This window comes from Theropithecus gelada, chromosome 18 (assembly GCF_003255815.1).
Source record: "Theropithecus gelada isolate Dixy chromosome 18, Tgel_1.0, whole genome shotgun sequence".
Taxonomy (NCBI): domain Eukaryota; kingdom Metazoa; phylum Chordata; class Mammalia; order Primates; family Cercopithecidae; genus Theropithecus; species Theropithecus gelada.
In genome coordinates, this window is record NC_037686.1 from 3989686 (window position 1) to 4012285 (window position 22600).

Genomic DNA, 22600 nt, shown 5'->3' on the forward strand with positions numbered 1-22600 from the left:
CTACACTATTACAAATAAGCCTTTGGCTGCTGCCTCTCACATTATAACCCAGATATTTACACACTGCAGATATAAGTGTGAACAGATTTCACTGGGAAGGATGTTCAAATAAATAGATAAATGCATAGGTAATATGTGAAGTGGGTAATGGGGGCAGGGCTGGGGAGTAGCTGTGGAGGGTGTGGGGTGGTCTCCGAAGGCCTCTGAAAGCATCAGAGCAGAAACTGGAGGAGGACCTGGCCCCTTGATATAGCCTCATGTGTGAGCTGCAGATTGTCTGCTATTATATACTTTTGGCCCCCAGTATTTCAGTTCTGTAAACTGCATTAGAATCATACACTAGTAGCAGCATTTTTTTTAAAGCAGTGGCTATGCTAACATGGTATATTTGGGGGTAAAGAACTTGAATTTGGCATTCTCCCTGCTCCGCAAAAAAGCCCCTATATGTGGCATTTAAGGGCCTTTCTGCCCCCTCCTCTGTCCAGGCTTGCTATCACATCTCCTGGGTCGCCTGGGCTGTAGTCTAGAACATTCCAGGGGCACTGCCCACCTTCCCTAAAAGCTGTAGGATCTTACACTGAAGGCTTTGCCTGCTAACTGACTCTGGCTTTTCCTTCTATCCCTTGTGAGAATCATGGGCCAGGGCTGAGGCTGCAGACATGGAATTGGGCGCGTTGTCTCCGTGGAGAGCTCCAGAATGCCAAGGCTGCATCTTCCTCCGCCTGGCTGGACACAGAAGGTGTGTTTGTTCTTAAGATATCCTAACACATAACAAGCAGTGTGCTCTTCACAGAAACAGCTGCAGTGAAAAAAAAAGACCACGCTGCACTAGAGCCCATCTCGGGAGGTGACCTCAGGCCTCACACCTCAGTACCTCCAGATTCCCAATGCTCAATGTACCTCATCCGGGCGTCTGAGACTTTCCATCAAGGAGAATTTAGCTATATAAATGTAACATTATAGATTTAACTACACAAAACAGAAGACAGAGAAGTCAGCTGTTTGTCTAAGCTTTCAATGACAGATACTTTAATTGTGGAATTTTTAAAGCAAAAAAAAGCAATGGAAACTTCATTTTTATTCTAGACCAGTCTATCCCAGCCATGCTAATTATGGTTGGCTGTGCTGAGTCCTCATTTACCGTGTGAAATGCAAATGTCTGTAAATGGCAATGCCTGGGGGCAAGCCAGGCCAGCGGACTTGTATGCAGTTCCCACCGGAACCAGGAGCTGCCCAGTCCGCAGACCCAACCCAGTCCGCTGGGTTTTGCAAACACACACAGGCTCCCTCTGCAGCAGCGTGGGCTCGTGGAAGGGAGGCACGCCGCAGCGAGCATGCATGCCAGGGGTCCGGGGTTCTCCCCGTGTCTGCAGAGGTGAGGGGTACAGCTCAAAGAGGTGAGCTGAAAACAAAACACTGTGTTCCCCCTTGGCCTTGAAGAAGTGCCTCAGCCACCTCCTCACCAGCCGCAGAGTACTCAATCTCCTCACAGAAAGAATGTATACAAAAACACTAGAAGCGCTTCTTTTTCCCAAATGGCTGTTGAATTTATTTGCTTGATCAATAATGGTCCTGGCAAAAATTAGTTAACCAATGCTGAGACATTTGTAATGAAATACTAATTTTAAAAATCCATGACACCTTGATAGAAATTAGAGTTTACACAAACAAAAAAGGAACCTTCGATATTGCCAGCAGCTACAAAGTGAATGTACTGAGACCGACAGGACAGCAAGAAGGCATTTGCACATTTATATCTGACACCCGACCATACTTTCAGTCACCAGAATATCTTCTCTCCAGATTTAAAAAAATAGTATGCTGATTTCTATAACAAAGCTTTTTTCCGTACAAAAATCAAATAATGGCCAACGAGTCACAACAGTGCAATAGGTAGAGGATTAAAAACTGCATCAAACAGGTGCTGAAAATAAATACTACCTAGGAGAAGGAGGAGAGCCCTCGTGTGGGGTTTGTTTTCGTCCCCTTGAGTGTGTGTGGGGTTTGTCTTCCGAGCCACGAGCCTGGCCTGTCTCACGGTGCTATTCACTCTGACAGAGTGCACCTGCAGCACGTGCCTCCACGGCCCGGCCTCCCAGAAGCCTCAGAGCATCAGAGCATCCGTCTCATGTCTCATCGGATGGACCAGAAACAAGAAAATAGGGTGGGGCGAATCACAGTTACCATTCAAAGGAAAGGAATTTTTTTCTATTGCTCAATCTTGTCAATTGGGAGTCAGTCCACCAGTAGGTTCACTGAGACGATATGGATAATTTCAAACTTTTGTTTAAGAGCATATATATGGCTTATTCAGGCAAGGAGACGTGTACATTCTAGCCCAAGCAAGCAATCAGAGTCATTCAGTTTTTAAGGAAAGTCAGTCGTTTAAAAGATTTCTGGTTTGAGCAACATCCTCTGTGGATGCACCAGGCCAAGGTGACTACCTTCGACCAACCCAGTGAGAAGGCCTTTGCTGGTCCCCGCAGTGAGGAACCCGCGGGAACGGGCGGCCTCCTCCCCGCAGGCCTGCGCTGCCCAGGGCGGGTGGGCGGCCTCCACAGGCAGCCCGTCTGTGGCCAGATAGGCCATCCTGGTGACTCGGGCTTATGGACTGCGGTTTACAACTGCAGGAGACAGTTAGGAGGGTGGGCCAGGGAACACCCACCAGGCGCTGCTCTGACCAGTCAGAGAACGTGAGGCAGCTCCCCCACAGGGATCTGCACCGAGAAGGTGTGGAAGGCACAAGCAAGAGTGACGGTACCAGAGATCCCGGAGGGCGTGGCTCGCGGCGGCCACAGCAGGCGCAGTGCTGACCTGGTGTGGTTCCCCCCTTGAATGAGAAAGAGATCCTGATTCTGCTGTGATAAAAAAGCAAAGAAAGACGATTTTTGGTTTAAAAAGAAGCCACTCAAGGGTTAAAATAGTTATTTTAAGTTAACAAAGAAAATTAATCTTCAAATAAGCTGACACTATCTGGAAAACTCATCTGTCCCTAAAGCCCACAACGTGTCCACTGCTTCGTCCTCCCATGGAACCTGAGCCTGACGCAAAGGAGTCAGACGTGTGACAGAGGAAGAGTCTGAGAAGAGAAGACACCTTTACAGAATGTACAGCGGGAGAGCCGGCCTGGCCCCCGGGTTACAGTAAGATGCACGGGTCCTTTCAGTCTCGCGGACTCCAGACGGCCGCGCAGGCTGCTCAGATGGACGTCTCCTTCCTGTCCCTGCTGGGCGATGGCTTCGCCGGCTCCTTGCCTGCCTTTGGCTGCTCTTTAGCTGCTTTCGGCTCGAGGACGCCGTCTCTGGGCGGCTGGACGGCACCCCCGCGCCACTCAGGCTCCTGGTCCTCCTGCGCCTGCTGCTCGGCCTTGGCCCGCTGCATCTGGAGCAGCCGCAGCTGCACTCGCAGCTCGATGATCGCCTCGCGCTCCTCATGAATTGCTTGATTCAAATGATTGTTCTTTATCTTGGGGAATGACAGAAAGGGCAGTTACCACTTAGGAAGTCAGAGGACGATTTCTCAGGAGCAGAGCGCAGTGAGCAAGGTCATCCTACAGAGGAACCTGGTTTTAAGTCAATGGGTTGTGAAACAAGACAAACACAGGGAGAATGCACAGTGCACCGTGAGGGCCACGTGACTCCTCAGAATGTGAGGCTGGAAACCCCGCTCCTGGTTACTGGAGAGAGACACATCCATGTGCCAACCGAAACCCGTCATTTTAATAATTCAGTGTCCTAGTGTTTAAAATAGACAACTCTAAAAGTAATTTTAGCAGCAATTAGGGGAGTTAGAGATCAGATAAAAAACTAGATTTGTTTCAAAGGTGAATATCCTTTGTCTTTTGTGAATGGCATTACTTAATTCTGAAATGTCCTACTCAATCAAACTATAGAAAATTACTATCAATTCTAAATCATCTGGACATACGCGGCAGAGTTTAGGTACCGCGGAATAGCAGCGGCCCTGCCCGCCATGGGCTCCACTCTGTGGCGGGTGCCAGCTTCCCTTGCTTGGGTGTGGCATGGACTAGGCTCTGCAAAAGGGGCGTAGACATAAGCACAAGCACCGAGTGCCACGCGTGCACCCTGTCCTTGGCCACTGGGCATGCCTTCTCCCTTCCCTGCTAACTTAGTCCTGCTAGGAGTGGCAAGACAGAGCAGCCACGTTGGACCCCGCGTGGAAAAAACTGGTGTGGAGGATGATGGGCTGGACCACCTGCCACACAAGAGACACCATCTTGTTTAGACCACTATGTTATTCTCTTTATTACAGCAATTCAGCCTACACTCCAAGTACAATACTTCTGGATTCTGTTTTCCTACTCAGAGTCGGTGGCTGTGTGTGGAATTCTGCTTTTCTATGCAGGGGGTAGTTCTGGTTCGCACCAGCCACTGAGCCAACCCAAATGAGGGACACAGAGCTGTCCCTCTATCCTTAGATTCCTTTCTATGAAAAGGAGGTCTTCTCTCAATCCTTAGGCAAAATATCTGGACACAATATTTTATTTGGGGTAAGAAGGGAAATTGTGATCTAGACCTTTCTCTCTGCTGCCTTCTCTTCACTGTGCAGCCTCTCCTGGTTTCTTAGCACCGATTCCCTCTCACCTGCTGCTTCTCGGGCTAAGGACAAGAGAAACTGTCTTGCTTCACCCACAGGGAGACTCGGGAGACTGTTCCTTCCATCACTAGCGCCGATTTTCCTGTTCACCTTCTCTGGGAACAGAGACTAGGTCATTCAAAGCTGCTCAGGTTGGCACAGTCAGGTGAGGCCTGCCTTTACATCGGTTGGAGAAGGTTCTACGTGTCATACTAACGTCACGGAACGCCACTTCACAGCCTGAGGAAGACACACAGGTGCCATCTGCTTGGCCAGCACTTAGCTACAGACTAATGTCCTACAGACTCTCGGTGAGATGTCCCCCTAAATTCCTCTCTACTCAGCCTCCCAGCTGGTGACTGAGAAAAAGGAGGACAATTCTGAGGGGAAATATGTGGTCTCTACAACTTTCTAAAAGTTAGTACGTGTTTTGCCTATTTCCCCCAAAACTCACTTCCAGCTCTTCGTTCTGTCTCTGTAAGTCTTCCAGAATGATCTGCAGCTCCTCCTCATCCTCACTCTCGCTCTCGCTCTCGGAGGAGTACTCCTCAGTCTCACTTCGGCCATGCTGCTGGCGACTGCAAAGGTGAGAGACAAAGGAAGATGCTACTGGGCGTGCTTGTCTGTGACCTCCTTTTATATTTACGATGTTTTCATGACTCTACTCAATATAACACCATTCTTAAGACCTAATAAATAAGAAACTTAAAGATGATTAACTTCACATGCCTTATTCTTTTGTAGGAAAGTCTGAGAGCTAAAACAATTATGGTTATATTTAAAGAAACATTCTCAGAAGCTTCAAAACCTTGGCTTTCCTTTACCTCTGAATTTCGGCAATCTCAGCTCTGAGGCGTTCTATCTCTTCTTTTTCTGAGGCAATCTGCCGGCGCAGAAACTGCTCCATGGCCAGGAGCTCCTCCTGTTCAGTCAGGATCTCATTCTCCTGAAATAATGATCACTGGTGAACACCGCAGAGTTTTAGCCCAGGAAATGTCACTTGTTTGGGGTCTCCCATGTTGCCCTGAATTCTTGAGCCCCACTGAGTGCTGAACACAAGTTATGTCCTGCACAACCAAAAACATCCTATTTCATTAGGGTCAAGAAAAGGCTTCTTGGAGAAAAGGTAAAGTTATTTTGGGGAAATGACCAGATTTTTCTCAGTAACAAAATGCCACACAGGAACCCCATATCCTCCTACTGCGAAGGCCCCTGTGAGGCCACCACACAGGGAGGAGCCAGGGCTTGAGGGATGAAACTGGCTTTGGCTTCCCACTCTTAATGCCTGCCCATGTCTCAGGAAAGCAGACATATGTAGGGCCATGGTGACCTCTGATGGGGTCACTAGGAAAAGAAGGATCCAAGAGATGTCTGGCTGGCGTCAGTGTCACCTTTAAGGCAGATCAGTGTGAAGGGAAGACCATCACAGAAAGTTTTCCACCTTTCCATAAGCCGCCATCCTCTTTAAAGTCCTCAGGTTTTTTTGTTTTTTTGTTTTTTTTTGAGACAGAGTCTCACTCTGTCACCCAGGCTGGAGTGCAGTGGCACAATCTAGGCTCACTCCAACCTTCACCTCCCGGGTTCAAGTGATTCTCCCGCCTCAGCCACTGAGTAGCTGGGACTACAGGCGCCTACCACCATGCCTGGCTAATTTTTGTATTTTTAGTAGAGACGGGGTTTCACCATGTCGGCCAGGCTGGTCTCGAACTCCTGACCTCAGGTGATCCGCCCACCTCAGCCTCCCCAAGTGCTAGGATTACAGACATGAGCCACCGTGCCTGGCCCAAAGGTATTTAAATAGTCAATATTCTGCTTTACCAGAATATCCGTTTCTAAGATTGATAAGATCATCAGTCTTATTAAAAGAATGGGGAAAAAATCACTATCTGCCCAAGATCTAGCGAGCCCCTCCGACCTACAGAAAAGCAGCAAGGCAGACAAAACTTAGGAGAGAAACGGAAGGTGGCTCTGGGGATGAGGAGCTGGGGACAGACGTTCTTTCCAGACGAGCTGGTACTGAGAAGGTAACTACTCACCATGGCCACATGCCAAAATGAACTACCCACACACACCAACGGCGCTGAGAACCTCTCTCCTGGAGGTGAAGGGCACAGCACTGCCCAAATGCTTCTGAACACAGATGTCTTTCCTGTACCTCTGCACCCCTACTAAAGCTAACATTCCAACACACGCCAGACGGAAGAGCCCTGAAACAAAGGCATCATCTGGGACTTCATCCTCTCCTCAGGGAAAATAGTTGTGTGCTCTGTGAGGCAAACAACACATGTGTCAGAGGTGACAGAGAAGGACTGAAACCTACTGGGCTTTAGGGAAACCACATGAGTTTCTGGAACCCCAGACACAATGTTGTCAGAGCCTAGAACTTCATTCCTTTCTGGTTAAACTCTAGCAATTTCCAGAACAAAGTGAGGCTGACTTGAGAAATACAGAAAGAAATGAGCTCATCTTCAGCTCTATGCCTGGAATACAGGAGGCACAAAAGGGATATCTGTTAAATCAATGAAGGACTAATAAGACAATTTGCCTCCCAACAATTGACTTTCACCTGCAAAGAATAAAATCAAAATATCTAAAAGGTGTTATTAGCAACAACTATTAGAAAAAATCTGTACCTAACATTTCAAGGATCCCAGACTTTGTAATGTTAGGAACAACGGTTTTTAAAATATTTTTAAAAGTCTGATCTCATTAATATGGAACAAGTACCACTAATCTGGAAATCAGGGAAAAGACCTATAATTCAGACCTGTGTATAGACCAAATGATTAAGCATCTAGAACAATGCCCAGTAAGGAGTCATTAGTGAACATAAGGTCGTTTCTTTCGCCATAACCGAACATTTTAACAAACACAACATAAAGGAAGGGACAAATAAAACAGACACAGGCCCTCAAAATCACTTTATAATTTTGGTTAAAATATTCACATCTGTACTAGAGCTTCTCAAGTTAGGTTTAAATGACCATTAAGAGCCTTGCAGGCCGGGCGCAGTGGCTCACGCCTGTAATCCCAGCACTTTGGGAGGCCGAGGCCGGTGGATCACCTGAGGTCAGGAGTTCTAGACCAACCGGGCCAACATGGTGAAACCCCGTCTCTACTAAAAACACAAAAATTAGCTGGGCGTGGTGGCAGGTGCCTGTAATCCCAGCTACTCGGGGGGCCAAGGCAGGAGAATCGCTTGAACCTGGGGGGCGGAAGCTGCAGTGAGCTGAGATCGCTTCGACGCACTCCAGCCTCGGGGACAACAGTGAGACTTCATCTCAAAAACAAAACAAAAAAAAGATTTTAGGTTACCTGAGCCAGGAGAATATTTATAACTTCTTCATTTTCATTCATCTCTTCTTTGGAAACATCCTCTTTTGAAAGACTGGCTATCTCTTGTGCAATCTTGGTTTCACACTCCTGTCAAGTGAGACAAATAAAAAAGAACTGCTCAGCCTATGTGTAACACATATTCAACAAATTCACACGTTTCCTTCTCATTTCCTAGAATGGAAACAGTAACAGTCAGATGAACCATCTAGTTGGATGGGCATTTGGTAACTGGGCTTGGAATATAACATGGAAATCTTAGTCTGTGCCTGCACTGTCAAACATACTCAATTCTGGTGAATGTACTTGCCGTTTCTGGTACTCTTCCACAGAAATTACCTATGTAATACTTAGGGAGGGTGTGGTCAGGAGTGTAAATCTTGAGCACAGAATTTAGTGTTCACAAACATAAGGAACCAGCACCACCATCATGCTCTAGAACATTTCCATCGCCAAAGTGCCCTTGGGCTCCTCCACCATCCGCCGACATCTGGCAGCCCCTGTCCTGGTCTCCATCGCTGCAGTTTTTCCTTTCCTTGAGTTTCATAATGGAATCAATCAGTAAGTAATGTGATTATCTGGCTTCTTTCACTTAGCACAATGCTTTTAAGATTCATCTACTTGGTTGTCTGTATCAGCAGTTGCTGAGCAATATGCCATGGAATAAATGTACGCCGATTTGTTTATCCATTCACCAACTGATGGACATTGGGGTTGCTTCTAGTTGTAAGCTATTGTAACCGGAGCTGTTAGGAACATTTCGCACGTGCCTTGTGAGGGCAAATGCTTTCTTCTCTTAGATAAATACCTAGGAGTGGGAAGGCTGGGTGCTATGGTAAGTAACAGTATGTTTAAGTTTGTAAGAAACTGCCAAGCTGTTTTTCAAAATGGCTACACCATTTTGCATTACCAAGAGCAACCTATTCTAGCTGATGTATACTGTTATCTCAGAGTACTTTTAATCTGTATTTCCTTAATGACTGATGATGGTGAGAGTCTTTGCATGTGCTTATTTGTCATCTATATATGATCTTTGGTAAAGTATTTGTTCAAATTTTTGCCTTTTAAAAATTGGTTGCTTTCTTATTAAACTGTAAACATCTTTAAAAAAAATTCAAATCCTTTATCAGACACAAGCTTTTTGCAAATATTTTGTCACAGCTTCTGGCTTGGATATTTATTTTCTTAATACCTTTTGAAGATCATGTTTTTAAATTTTTGATGAAATTCAATTTATCAAATTTTTCTTTTATAGTTTATAATAGGTTTTGTGTCCTATTTAGGGAATTACTGCCTAAGCCAAGGTCAGTAAGATCTTTTCCTGTTTTTTTTTCTTCTGGAAGCTTTTTTAGTGTTAGTTTATGATTCATTTCAAGCTATTTTTTGCATGTGTTGTATGGGTAAAGTTTTTCTTTTCTTTGCATCTGTTCCGGTGCTATTTGTTGAAAAGAATATCCCTTCCCCACTGAATTATTTTAGTATCTTCATTAAAAAGTAATTGCCCATATATGTGTAGGTCGACTTCTGAACTTTCTATTCTGTATGTGTATCCGTATCCAATACCTATGGTCTCAATTAACTGCAGCTTTGTAGCAAGTCTTGAAATCAGGTAGTATGAGTCCTCCCATCTTCCGGTTATGCTCTTCTTCAAAACTGTTGACCTAGTCTAGGTCATTTGTATTTCCACATACATTTTAGAAGAGCTTATTCATTTTCACAAATACCATCTGTCTGGATTTTGATTGGGACTGGACCCACGGATCAGTTTGGGAAAACCTAACATCTTAACAATATTGAATCTTCGGTTCCACAGGCATGATGTCTCTCTCCATTTATTTAGGGTTTTTTTTTTTTTTTTTTGAGGTTTAATATCCAATTGTGCATTTCTAATATCTAGATACACAGTAGACATTTGTGTATCTGATCTTGTAACCTACAACCTTGCTAAACTCACTGATTAGTTCTTTTTCTGTAGATTCCTTAGGATTTTATATGTAGATAATTGTTGGGGATAGGCCCCCACAATCTGGCCATAAACTGGCCCCAAAACTGGCCATAAACAATATCTCTGCGGCACTGTGACAGTTCGTAATGGACACGATGCCCTCGCTGAAGGTTGTGGGTTTACTGGAATGAGGGCAAGGAACACCTGGTCCACCCAGGGCGGAAAACCGCTTAAAGGTGTTCCTGAACCACAAACAATAGCGTGAGTGATCTGTGCCTTAAGAACATGCTCCTGCTGCAGATAACTAGCCAGAGCCATCCCTTTACTTCGCACCATCCCTTTATTTCCCATAAGGAATACTTTTAGTTAATCTATAATCTATAGAAACAATGCTTATCACTGGCTTGCTGTCAATAAATACGTGGGTAAATCTCTGTTCGAGGTTCTCAGCTCTGAAGGCTGTGAGACCCCTGATTTCCCACTCCACACCTCTATATTTCTGTGTGTGTGTCTTTAATTCCTCTAGTGCCGCTGGGTTAGGGTCTCCCCGACTGAGCTGGTCTCGGCAGATAATCATGTTATCCAAGAATAAAAATTTATTTCTCTCCAATATGCATGTCTTTTTTCTTGCTTTACTGCACTGGCTAGAACATCCAGTATGATGCTGAATAGAGGTGGTAAGAGCAGAAATCCCTGCAGTGTACACCAATCTTAGGGTAAGCATTTAGTCTTTCACTATTAAGTATGATAACTGTAGATTCTTTGTAGATGTACTTCATCAGGATGAGAAAGTTATCTGCTGGGAGTTTTATCATGAATAAGTACTGAATTCTACCAAATCTTTTTCTGCATCTACTGATATGATGTTGTGGGTTTTTCTTGTTTTTAGTCTGTTAATATAAGTTACTTCTTTCTTTAAAAGTCATTTGTTCCTCAAAGTTGAAATTTGGGAAAATCTAACATCTTAACGACATTGAATCTTCTGTACCACATGCATGATTTATCTCTCCATTTATTTAGGTCTCTCTTTTTTTTTTAGTTTCAATATCTAATTGTGCATTGCTAATACATAAAAATACATTAGACTTTTGTGGAATCTTTTGTGCACTTTGTGAATTAATGAGCTGGCGTGAAAACACAGCATCGGGAAAATCGGTAAAGCAAAGTTAATCCATCCCTTCTTATATTGGCTCTGGCTGCTATATCATGATTCCTTTATCTAAGCGAGATGTAGAAGCAAGATAAACAAAAGCCAAACCTCCATCAGCCCTGTCCTAGGTCAGTCAGGGGACTCTTCATTTAAAGGCTGACTGGCAATGCCGTATGATTAACAATTACAATTTGCCCCTGAAGCCTGAGTGGTCCGTCTCTAATACCTGTTCTAGGCTGAGACATGAAGGGAAATTTTTAACAGCAACAACAACAAAAAACAGGTAAAGGAAGCAAGAGATAGATAACCTGGTGAGCTAGGGAAAAGAAGGAAAATACGCAGAGGGCTTCCGCTAGATTACATACCCCAGAGTGCCGTGGAAAAGTTCCACGAATGCGCCCGTCTCACAAAGCTATCCTCCACATGAATACAAATCTCTAACCTCAAAGAAACAGAAGGACTCAGGTTGCCTTTGTCTTTTTAACACAACCACAACAGAGACCTACTATCATGTTCCCCAATTCAGGCAAGGGCTAACTAATGATCCTTGGATGTGCTGTTTAGATGCTGCAGTGGATCTGCAATGTGGATTTTAAGGTGATCCAGAGATCTGGGATTTTACTGTTGCTCTGGCTGGTCCACTCACAGTCCCAGAACCAAGCAACGCACACTAAACAAGAGGGAACTCAAAAGTCTGACTGGCGTACCCTAAACTCATCAGGTACTGCATGCCCCTCTTCTTCTTATTACATAAACAGAATCTCTCCTGATCTTCAGGACCTTCCAGGCAACCCTCATCACTACATTTCCAAAGAGCTAATACTAAATGCCTCAAATTCCAGCAGTCCCCAAAGGTGTGCCACCATCCAGCCTGCTTCTCATCTGCAGAAAGCCCTGTTTACAGGTATAACCGAGCAGGAAATGACAAATTTTTTAGTAAATTCTTTTTTTTTTTTTTTTTTGAGGCGGAGTCTTCACTCTGTCGCCCAGGCTGGAGTGCAGTGGCACCATCTCGGCTCACTGCAAGCTCCGCCTCCCGGGTTCGCGCCATTCTCCTGCCTCAGCCTCCCGAGTAGCTGGGACTACAGGCGCCCGCCACCGCGCCCGGCTAATTTTTTGTATTTTAGTAGAGACGGGGTTTCACCATGTTAGCCAGGATGGTCTTGATCTGACCTCGTGATCCGCCCGCCTCGGCCTCCCAAAGTGCAGGGATTACAGGCGTGAGCCACCGCGCCCGGCCAGTAAATTCATTTTTAATTAAAACAAAACTTTCTAGGCCAGGCATGGTGGCTTATGCCTATAATCCCAGCACTTTGGGAGGTGGGAGGACTGCTTGAGCCCAGAAGTTTGAGACCAGCCTGGGCAACATTAACAAGACCCCATTTCTACAAGCAGTAAAAAATCAGCTGAGCATGGTGGCACACACCTGTAGGCCCACCTACTCAGTACTCAGAAAGCTGAGGTAGGAGGATCCCTTGAGCCCAGGAGGTCGAGGCTACAGTGAACCATTATCATGCCATTGCACTCCAGCCTGGGTGACAGAGCGAGATCCTGTCTCAAAAAAAATAAAAAAACGTTCTAGATTACATTGAAACATGTGACTGACACCAGGCTGCAATATCAATAATACAGGACTAGAAACATTTTAGTGAATAAATTTCCCACCAGAGAAGTTCACTTCAAGTGACATTATCTATAATATTCTTAAAAGAAAGAACTTGGGCTGGGCGTGGTGGCTCATGCCTGTAATCCCAGCACTTTGGGGGAGGCCGAGGTGGGAGGATTACTTGAGGCCAAGAGTTTGAGACCAGCCTAGTCAATATCAAAAGAAAAAGGAAAGAAAGAAAATACTTCAAAGAGCACATAAAGGATATAAAAGACTCCAACACGTTCTATTATAAACATTAGGTATCAAACTAGTAACCCACCTGTCTTTTAGCTTCTCTGAGTTTTCTTTTGAGGGCTGTCAAAATTCTTTGTACTTCCCATAATCTTTCTTCTTTAGACAAATCCTTTATCCCGCCCTGCAGATCTCGATGTAAACAATTCAAAAGAAACTCCTAGAAAGCAATGCCACACACTAAGTTGCATTCCATATCCTCTTATCTTAAACTAACAACACATGCAATTTCTAAAGATGAAGAATCAACTATTTTTCAATTATCCTTTATTTCATTAGAGTAAAATAATGGCACTGATATGATTGAAAAATCATTCTTATTGTTTTGCCAATGAATTATTTGCTAATTTGTATTGGTTCAATAATACTTAATCAACATCCCCATCTCCAATGTCATCATCATTAACTAGTAAGAACTGGGAGCTCACGGCAGACACAAGGGAGGAAAAGCAAGCAGGGGTTTGATAAAGTGCATGCAAATAAATAATCAAATGTAATTAACTTTCTTATTTAGTCTTGATTACACACACCCACACAAACACGGCATGGTTACTTCCATCAAAATAGCATAGTAAAAACGCCCAGGATTTGGGCTCAACTCTTGGGTCTATAATAAATAATCATGTTACTTAACTTCCCCAAATTTTAATATTCTTATCTATAAAATATGGCTGATGACAGCAACCTTGTCCAGAAAAAGCAAACATTTTTAGACTATTTACAGCGTGCCTGGCCTGTTTCATGTATTGTCTCATTTGTGGCAAAATCTTCACACCAATCCTTTAAGAGGGCCCATTTTAAAGCAAGAACACCAGCGCTTAAGGTGGTTAAGAATTCGCCTAAAATCAGTTATAACTGAGAGCAGAGCAAGAATTTAAAGCCAGGTCTTTTGATTCCAAAAACTATGCTCTTTCCACCATGGTATTCCGACTTATTCAGCATGAAACAGTACCAGATGGGAATTTTTGACTTCAGTGTGCCTCACATAGCTCCAGACACACAGAAAGTGCTCAGGAAACAAGAGCCCATCACCACTGGACTCCACAATGGCCAATGCAGACGCAGGCTGTGGCAGGCAGGGTGCACACACCTGTCTCCTGATCTCCTCCTTGATGCCCGCCTGGGTCTCCGGCAGTGTGGGCATCGTGGCCATGTTAGACCATCGCAGAGGTTTCGTCACTTGCTTTAGTACCACATTTCCAAAGAGTTCTTGCACATGTGTGAAAAACACATACAGGACTCGATTGCTGATCTAAGAAAAAAAGATTTACAAGAAAACCATTAAAACTATCATTCTATTTCAGTTATTTGTGTCTAACATAATATACCCTTTAATCCTGGACACATAAAGAAAATTCTACCCAGTACTGACAACACAGTCTTTGCTAGTTAATGGTCAATTTAAGAAGAAAATGGTCAATTTAAGAAGAAAACTCATAAAATATGAGTTAAATCATGTATTCAAGCACCAGAAAGAATTGAAGAGGAAAAAAAAAACAAGAAAAGGATAGAGAAGCTGATGCCCATTCATTTGTTTGTTTTTTCTATCACTACAGTATTAACTGACTAAAACACCTTATGTTTTTTTGAGTATTGTTTTGTTTTTTTGTTTTGTGTTTTGAGATGGAGTCTCGCTCTGTAGCCCAGGCTAGAGTACTGTGGCACAATCTCAGCTCACTGCAAGCTCCACCTCATGGGTTCAAGCGATTTTCCTGCCTCAGCCTCTCTGGTAAGCTGGGATTACAGGTGTGCGCCACCATGCCTGATTGATTTTTTTGTATTTTCAGTAGAGATGGGGTTTCACCATGTTGGCCAGGTTGGTCTCAAACTGCTGACCTCAAATGATCTACCCACCTCAGCTTCCCAAAGTGCTGCGATTACAGGCATGAGCCACCATGCCCAGCTAAAACATCTTATGTTCTTTATTTTCAACTTACTTTGAGATATTTTAACAGCTACAATGGGCTGAATGATGACCGTGAGGGAAGTGAGAGCACCACAGCAGTAAAACTGGGTTGAGGTTGAAAGCCCTCACTCCAGAAACAAATACCTGGACACAGCCAGCCTTTAAGTGTGGATGTTCACATGCTAGGAGACCAGGGCATTAGGTTGGCTGAAAAGCTACTATAAGAAATTACTTCCTACCTAAAACTTACTCTTACAACACACTTGACTCTTCTATGATACAACCATCTCTATTATATTATAGTAATATTAAGTATCAATGTAATATTTACCAGATCCTGAAATCCTAATATGAATGATCAAACTAAAATCTGAGAAACATTTTGCTTTCAAAGTGTAACCAATGAATAACAGAAGAATTTATTTTTTAGAGATAGAATTTTGCTCTGTCACCCAGAGAGGAGTACAGTGGGATGATCATAGCTCACTGCTGGGCTCAAGCAATCCTCCTACCTCAGTCTCCCAAGTAACTGGGACTACACATACATGCTACCACACCCAGCTAATTTTTTATTTTTTTGTAGAGACGGGGTCTTGCTATGTTGCGTAGGCTGCACTCCTGGCCTCTAGCTATCCTCCTGCCATAGCCTCCTGAAGTGCTCGCATTAAAGGTGTGAGCCACTGCCTGACTGAAAGACTCTTTAGTAAATAAAAAAACACTCTAATAACAGCGACAGTGATTTACGGTGACTCAGACTACTGGCCAAAAACAGGGCTTAAGATAATAAATAGCCGGGCGCGGTGGCTCAAGCCTGTAATCCCAGCACTTTGGGAGGCCGAGATGGGCGGATCACGAGGTCAGGAGATCGAGGTCATCCTGGCTAACCCGGTGAAACCCCGTCTCTACTAAAAAATACAAAAAACTAGCCGGGCGAGGTGGCGGGCGCCTGTAGTCCCAGCTACTCGGGAGGCTGAGGCAGGAGAATGGCGTAAACCCGGGAGGCGGAGCTTGCAGTGAGCTGAGATCCGGCCACTGCACTCCAGCCTAGGCGACAGAGCGAGACTCCGTCTCAAAAAATAAAAAAAAAAAAAAAAAAAAAAAAAAAAAAAAAAAAGATAATAAATATAACTTATCATCTCCCTTTTTATTGGCCTGAGTAAAATATCATTAACTCTAATTAAAAGAAAACATATACTCTATGACAGCACCAACTGAGCAGCAATAAAGGAAAGTCAAGTATATATGTCGTAAAAAGATACCAATTATCACACTGAAATCCTCAGGCTACATCTTCAACCAAACGAATTAACGTTAGGTCCCTTTGTGCCTGAGTTTGATGTGTGTCTGTGATATAATGAAGCAATAATGCTACTGATGAAATAACTGGCATCTCTAAAATTCTACACATGAACTCTGTAACTGTAGATGCCATGGGCTCCTCCTCCACTAATGAAGGATGCTTGTCATCAGACCTTGTTTATAAACCCACATCAAAGACTGTACCACATTCAAATTACATCACTACAAGCTAAAGGGCAAGTATATGCATTATCTTTTACACCGACACTGTCCAAACTATGAAAGGAAAAGACCTGTATTCAAGCTAATCCATCACCTGTCTTCTCAGGTTCACTGCTTTACATGTGACTGAGCAATAGAAAATTACCCCAGTCCCCCAGTGTCAGGACCAGAGGGTATATGTGTAGAGAAGACCATGTACCTGCACGGTTGGGCTGAGCACTATAGAAATGTTCTGTATATTCATTTTTGTTTCCAGTTCCTTTGCGATGACATGGTCCATGTGCACAATGAGCCAAGAAATCAGAAGATAGTTACATTCTGGCAGTTCTTTGAGTAAACGCTGGAATTCCTGCACTTTCTCAGTCTCCGTGGTCCTCCCACAAGCCTCTTCAAATCTGGGCATAAGCTCTTTGGTAAGCAAATTCTCTGGAAGGTCTCGCAAATACTGCTTCAGCAAACTGGCTACAGTGTTAGGCTCATATTCTTCCAAGTTTGTAGACTCCTCCCGGTCATAGGCTGCTTTTAGCTCATCCACCTTTGATTTAATTCCTTAAAACATTCAAATTCAGAAGAGAGAAGATACGGAGAAAAGAAAATCAAACATACAAGCTTTCTTTACCATTACACCCACCCTTGCTAGGCAGATCTGCAGATCTGAGAACAGCAACCTGACCAATAACAAACCTCTTGTTATGAAATATTTATCTGCCCAAAGGTCGTACAATTTCTCTGTAAACACCAACATGTAAGACTACACTGGCTGGCCACAGTGGGTCACACCTGTAATCCCAGCACTTTGGAAGGCTGAGGCAGGCAGATCACTTGAGCCCAGGAGTTCGAGACTAGCTGGACAACATGGTCAAAACCCGTCTCTACAAAAAATACAAAAATTAGCCGTGCACAGTGACGTGCACCTGTAGTCCAAGTTCTTTGGGAGGCTGAGTTGGGATGAACAATTGAGCCTGGGAGGTTGAGGCTGCAGTGAGCCATAATTGCACCACTGTATTCCAGCCTGGGCAACAGAGTAAGACATTGTCTCAAAAAATTAAAAAATTAATTAAAAATAGGCCAGGCACTGTGGATCACATCTGTAATCCCAGCACTTTGGGAGACCAAGGCAGGAGGATTACTTGAGGTCAGGAGTCCAAGACCAGCCTGGCTAACATGGGGAAACCCTGTCTCTACTAAAAATATAAAAATTAGCCAGGCGTGGTGGTGGGCGCCTGTAGTCCCAGCTACTTGGGAGGCTGAGCAGGAGAATCACTTGAACCTGGGAGGCAGAGGTTGCAGTGAGCCGAGATCACGCCACTGCACTCCAGTTTGGATGGCAGAGCAAGACTCTACCTAAAAAAAAAAACAAAAAAACCCAAAAAAACAAAAAACTAGGCCGGGCGCGGTGGCTCAAGCCTGTAATCCCAGCACTTTGGGAGGCCGAGACGGGCGGATCACGAGGTCAGGATATCGAGACCATCCTGGCTAACACGGTGAAACCCCGTCTCTACTAAAAAATGCAAAAGACTAGCCGGGCGAGGTGGTGGGCGCCTGTAGTCCCAGCTGCTCGGGAGGCTGAGGCAGGAGAATGGCGTAAATCCGGGAGGCGGAGCTTGCAGTGAGCCGAGATCCGGCCACTGCACTCCAGCCTGGGCGACAGAGCGAGACTCCGCCTCAAAAAAAAAAAAAAAAAAAAAAAAAAAAACCAAACAAAAAACTAACTTCAAAAGTGAATTTAACCAAAAGTAAAATGATAATTGAAAAGGTCAACAGTCAGAACAAAAGTCAAAGCAACCACGGATATATTAAGCAAATATGCCCATCAATTCAGGAATTTGTTTTCAACGTAAAAACATCACATGGTGGCTCACACCTGTAATCCCAGCACTTTGGGAGGCAGAGGCAGGTGGATCACCTGAGGTAGGGAGTTCAAGACCAGCCTGGCCAACATGGTGAAACCCTGTCTCTACTAAAAATACAAAAATTAGCCAGGCGTGGTGGCGGGTGCCTGTACTCCCAGCTACTCAGGAGGCTGAGGCAGGAGAATTGCTTGAACCCAGGAGGTGGAGGTTGCAGTGAGCTGAGATCACACTATTGTATTCCAGCCTGGGCGAAAAGCAAGACTCTGTCTCAAGGGAAAAAAATTTTAAAAAGGTAAAAAGTCAGACAAAAATTAAACTACATTCCAAGTGTAAGTCCTGCTCTACATAGGCAGCCAACTGCTTTTTCTAACAATTCACAAGCCTGACAACAAAAACTGCAGCTTAGCATACCTAAATATGTTCCAAAAAGTTGTGGGTAAGTTACTTTTTTATGTGTAAATATTGTACTATAACTGCAAAGGGTGAATTAGCTACCCAAAAAACCACTTTGAAAATATTCTCCATTAAATAATCCCCAACTAATTTGTACTTTAAAGTTTGGATTCTTTAAGTATAACCTTAATCTGAACAGAGCTGGAACAAAAAAAGGTTTGGGTTGCTAAGATCAAATTGTTTTGCTTATTGAACAAAAGAAAACTAAAGCAAACGATTTTCAAACATTACATGAGATTTTAAGTCTTTAGTACGATCTGTATTAAGGAACGTAATTTAGTGACAGTGATTGCTCAGAAGAACACAAAGTAGTTTTTCGTTGTTTTTAATACTTAACACTTTCAGCCAATTATGTGAAACAAACTACAAATTAACGCTTAGACGGTAAATGCCGTCTAAGCTGAACAGCACTTGAGGGTGAATATGGTGCTTACATCCGGACTTTGGCATTCTTTATCCTTTGTGAAAATCTTTTAATGGCATTATGATAAATCTGTAACTTACCCAGTATTGACAAAATAAAATCAATAACAAAATACAAAAATAACACTATTATTTTTAGATAATCTTTATTTTGTGACAGAAAGTTAGAAAATAACTCCCATTTTCTTACTTTTAATGACAATATGGGTAAACCATAAGTGATAATAACTGAAATTCTTGGCAAAGATTTTTTCTCTTCCTCATGTATATTTAATTCTCCCCCCTGCAGTACCTACCCAACAAATTGTACAAGTAGACAATTAGAATGTGTGTTTGGTTTGCCATTACTCCAAAACTGTTATCAAAATGTTTTTCTTTTAAAAATTGGACACTACAAATAAAGTGTTCCACAGAAAGACAGAAAGAGCATACAGGTACACTTTAATGCAAAAAAATACAAGAAAATGTAGATGAGTAAATTAAAATGTATAAAATCACTTAAATTGTCTTTCATATTCGTTTAAAATTAGATAAGCAAGAACTAAAACTTCCAGCAAAAGGTCTTAAAATGAATAAGTGAGAACTAAGATCTCTAGCAAAAAGCAGTGTTATTATTAGCACTGTCCATGACAGTAGCATAAGCTGGGCTGACTACAGCACTCTGCCACAGGTCAGAGAATAAACCCAGAACTCAACAGAGCAGGAGCTCAGCCCCCAGCTGTTGCAATATGGGCAGCAGCTCAATCTGAATGCTTTACACACAGAGAAGAGGAGTTCTATGACTGAATTTCCAAAAAAATGCAGACATTAAAAAGTAGGTCAGAGACAAAAAGAATCCTTTGAACAAAGCTGTAGAAAATTTTCACAGAAACTTTTACCTAAAACAAAACTAATTCATGGCTACTAAGACCATGTGAGAGAAGCAACTTACGTTATTAATGTTTAAATGTTTAAAGAATCAATTCGGTATATTATTATTATTATTATTATTTTGAGATGGAGTCTTGCTCTGTCTCCAGGCTAGAGTGCAGTGCCGCGATCTTGGCTCATTGTAACCTCCGCCTCTCGGGTTCAAGCTATTCCCCTGCCTCAGCCTCCCAAGTAGCTGGGACTACAGGCGCGCGCCCCCATGCCTGGCTAATTTTTTGTATTTTAGTAGAGACAGGGTTTCACCATGTTGGCCAGGATGGTCTCAATCTCCTGACCTCGCAATCTGCCTGCCTCAGCTTCCCAAAGTGCCGGGATTACAGGCGTGAGCTACTGCACCTAGCCAATTATTCTTAAAATTCAATTAGTTTAAATATGTTTATATAATACTAAGGAGTTATAAACTCAAATTCAATGCCTAATTTATTTCATTTTCTATAAAAAAATAACATTTTAGTCAAAATACTCTTAAATAATGGCATGTAATCTAGTGGATCATGTAACGGTTTTCCCAATTATCAAAAATATCTGCCCTTTCTCAGCAAAACTTAAATATCAAATCTACCTTTTAGAATTGCATATGAACCAATTAAATGAAAAAACTAAGTTTAATCTATCTATTCTACATGTGTATGACTTAACAACTCATCATGAAAATACATGTGACCAACAAGTATTATTATTATTATTTTTGAGACAAGGTCTCACTCTCGCCCTGGCTGCAGTGCAGTGGTACGACCATGGCTCACTGCAGCCTCAAACTCCTGGGCTCAAGTGATCCTCCTGCCTCAGTCAACAATTAATTTTATAAAATAAATCTCTAAACAGAAACTGGTGATGTACCAAGAAACTGAATAATGGCAATGTAATAATTTGGAACACAGATGCTGCTACAGGTCAGGGCTTTCATCCTATCCTGGTATAAAAGTCATACCGCTTTCTAAGAAATCTTTTTTACTTTTAAAAATATACATATTGCTTGATTTAGATACCCAATCAAAACACACTCTTGCCAAATATGAAATTTAATTTGTATACATATGGAATAAAGATAAATAGAAAATCAGTGTTGTTAATATATGTAATAGTCGCATGTAGCTGACCAAAGCATTCACATATAGGGCCTAAACACTGACCACTTCTTGGTCTTTTGGCTAAAGTCAGGTGTAGTATCTGTTCCAAGATTTCTGGAGCAGGGAGATGGAACAGAAGCTCGCTTGGACCACTCCACGTATTGACTGGGTATTGCAGTACCTCTATGAACCATGCACCAAGAAAACAAAAACCGAAACCATTTCATGCCTCTTAGCTGAGCTAAGGAAATGCATTATATGACTGTGTCCATAAACGTGACTCTTGGCCAAGAAGATTCCTTCACAGAGTTAACTTTCCTTTTCTTGCTGATGGCCCTTGTATCACTGAGCCTCTGCTTACAGAGGAAAGAAGAGAAAAAAAAAAAAAAAAAAAGCAGGCGCCTGGGAGTGGTGGCTCACACCTGTAATCCCAGCACTTTGGGAAGCCGAGGAGGGCAGATCATCTGCGGTCAGGGATTTAAGACCAGCCTGGCCAATATGGTGAAACCTTGTCTCTACTAAAAATACAAAAATTAGCTGGGTGTGGTGGTACATGCCTATAATCCCAGCTACTCGGGAGGCTGAGGCAGGAGAATCACTTGAACCCAGGAGGCGGAGGTTGCAGTGAGCTGAGATCACGCCACTGCACTCCAGCCTGGGTGACAGACCAAGACTCTGTCTCGAAAACACAAATAAACAAACAAAAGAAAAAAAAAAAAAACAGGGTCTGAATGCAGCCCTGTTAAGCAATGCTACCAGTATACTTTACTTTGTTTTAGTCCTGGCTGCTGCAAGCTACGAACAACTAACGTGAAATCCTCCTAATGGAAGGAAATATGAAAAACCAAACGCTGGAACACCAAAGAAAGGCTGGGGAGAGGGGTGGATTTCTGTGCAACTGGGAGGATCGAGGAAACGAATAAAGCTTAGGATCCAGGCCAAATTGTCCTCACAATATTTTTTCTTCCTTTGAAAAATGAAAGTGAAGTTAATTATTAAAAACCACCAAGTGAAGTGCACATTCCCAGTACCTGATACTCTGTAGATGCCTTCACACTTCATGCCATACTTCTCTACGTAATCTATACATTCACGGAAAACGGCTGGCAGCCGAATGCCATCATACATCATGGTCCTCTCTACTGCATCAGCCAAAGGAATTCCAAAAATGGGTTTGAGATTTGGAACATCAATCTGAGGCACCTCTGGCTCCTGAATTGGCTTTTTCTTTTTCTTCTTTTCCTTCCACTGTTTAACAACATCAGCTGCTGTCAAGTCTTTCGACTTCTTCTCTTTATGTTTTTCTTCTTTGTGCTTTTCTTCTTTATGCTTTTCTTCTTTGGGTTTCTCTTTTATTTTAAAATCCTTTTCCTTCTTTTTAGAAAAGCTGGGCTTCTTGAAAACATGGATACCCTTGGACCTCTTCATTTTAGAAGGACTTTCTGCCTCATCTCCAGAGCTATCTTCCTGAAAGGCTGCATAGCCTTCAGCTGCCAAAGACACGGAGACAGTGTAAGTTA

At 43.1% G+C, this 22600-nt stretch overlaps 1 protein-coding gene and 1 pseudogene across 3 annotated transcripts in view; one reads left to right on the forward strand and one right to left on the reverse strand.

Annotated features, from left to right (window-relative positions):
* Positions 1-1007: 1007 nt before the first annotated feature.
* The window catches only part of RALBP1 (ralA binding protein 1), a 63993-nt gene continuing 42400 nt past the window's right edge, over positions 1008-22600 (reverse strand). For all 3 annotated transcript variants that reach the window (XM_025365399.1, XM_025365398.1, XM_025365400.1), the window contains 8 exons: positions 22112-22570; positions 16551-16900; positions 14015-14176; positions 12953-13084; positions 7912-8019; positions 5421-5542; positions 5051-5174; positions 1008-3465 (listed from right to left, as the gene is read on the reverse strand). In XM_025365399.1, the coding sequence (XP_025221184.1) occupies positions 3199-3465; positions 5051-5174; positions 5421-5542; positions 7912-8019; positions 12953-13084; positions 14015-14176; positions 16551-16900; positions 22112-22570 (1724 nt within the window). In that variant the 3' untranslated portion in view covers positions 1008-3198. The remainder of the gene's footprint in view (positions 3466-5050; positions 5175-5420; positions 5543-7911; positions 8020-12952; positions 13085-14014; positions 14177-16550; positions 16901-22111; positions 22571-22600) is intronic.
* Positions 21142-21283, forward strand: LOC112611779 (annotated as a pseudogene).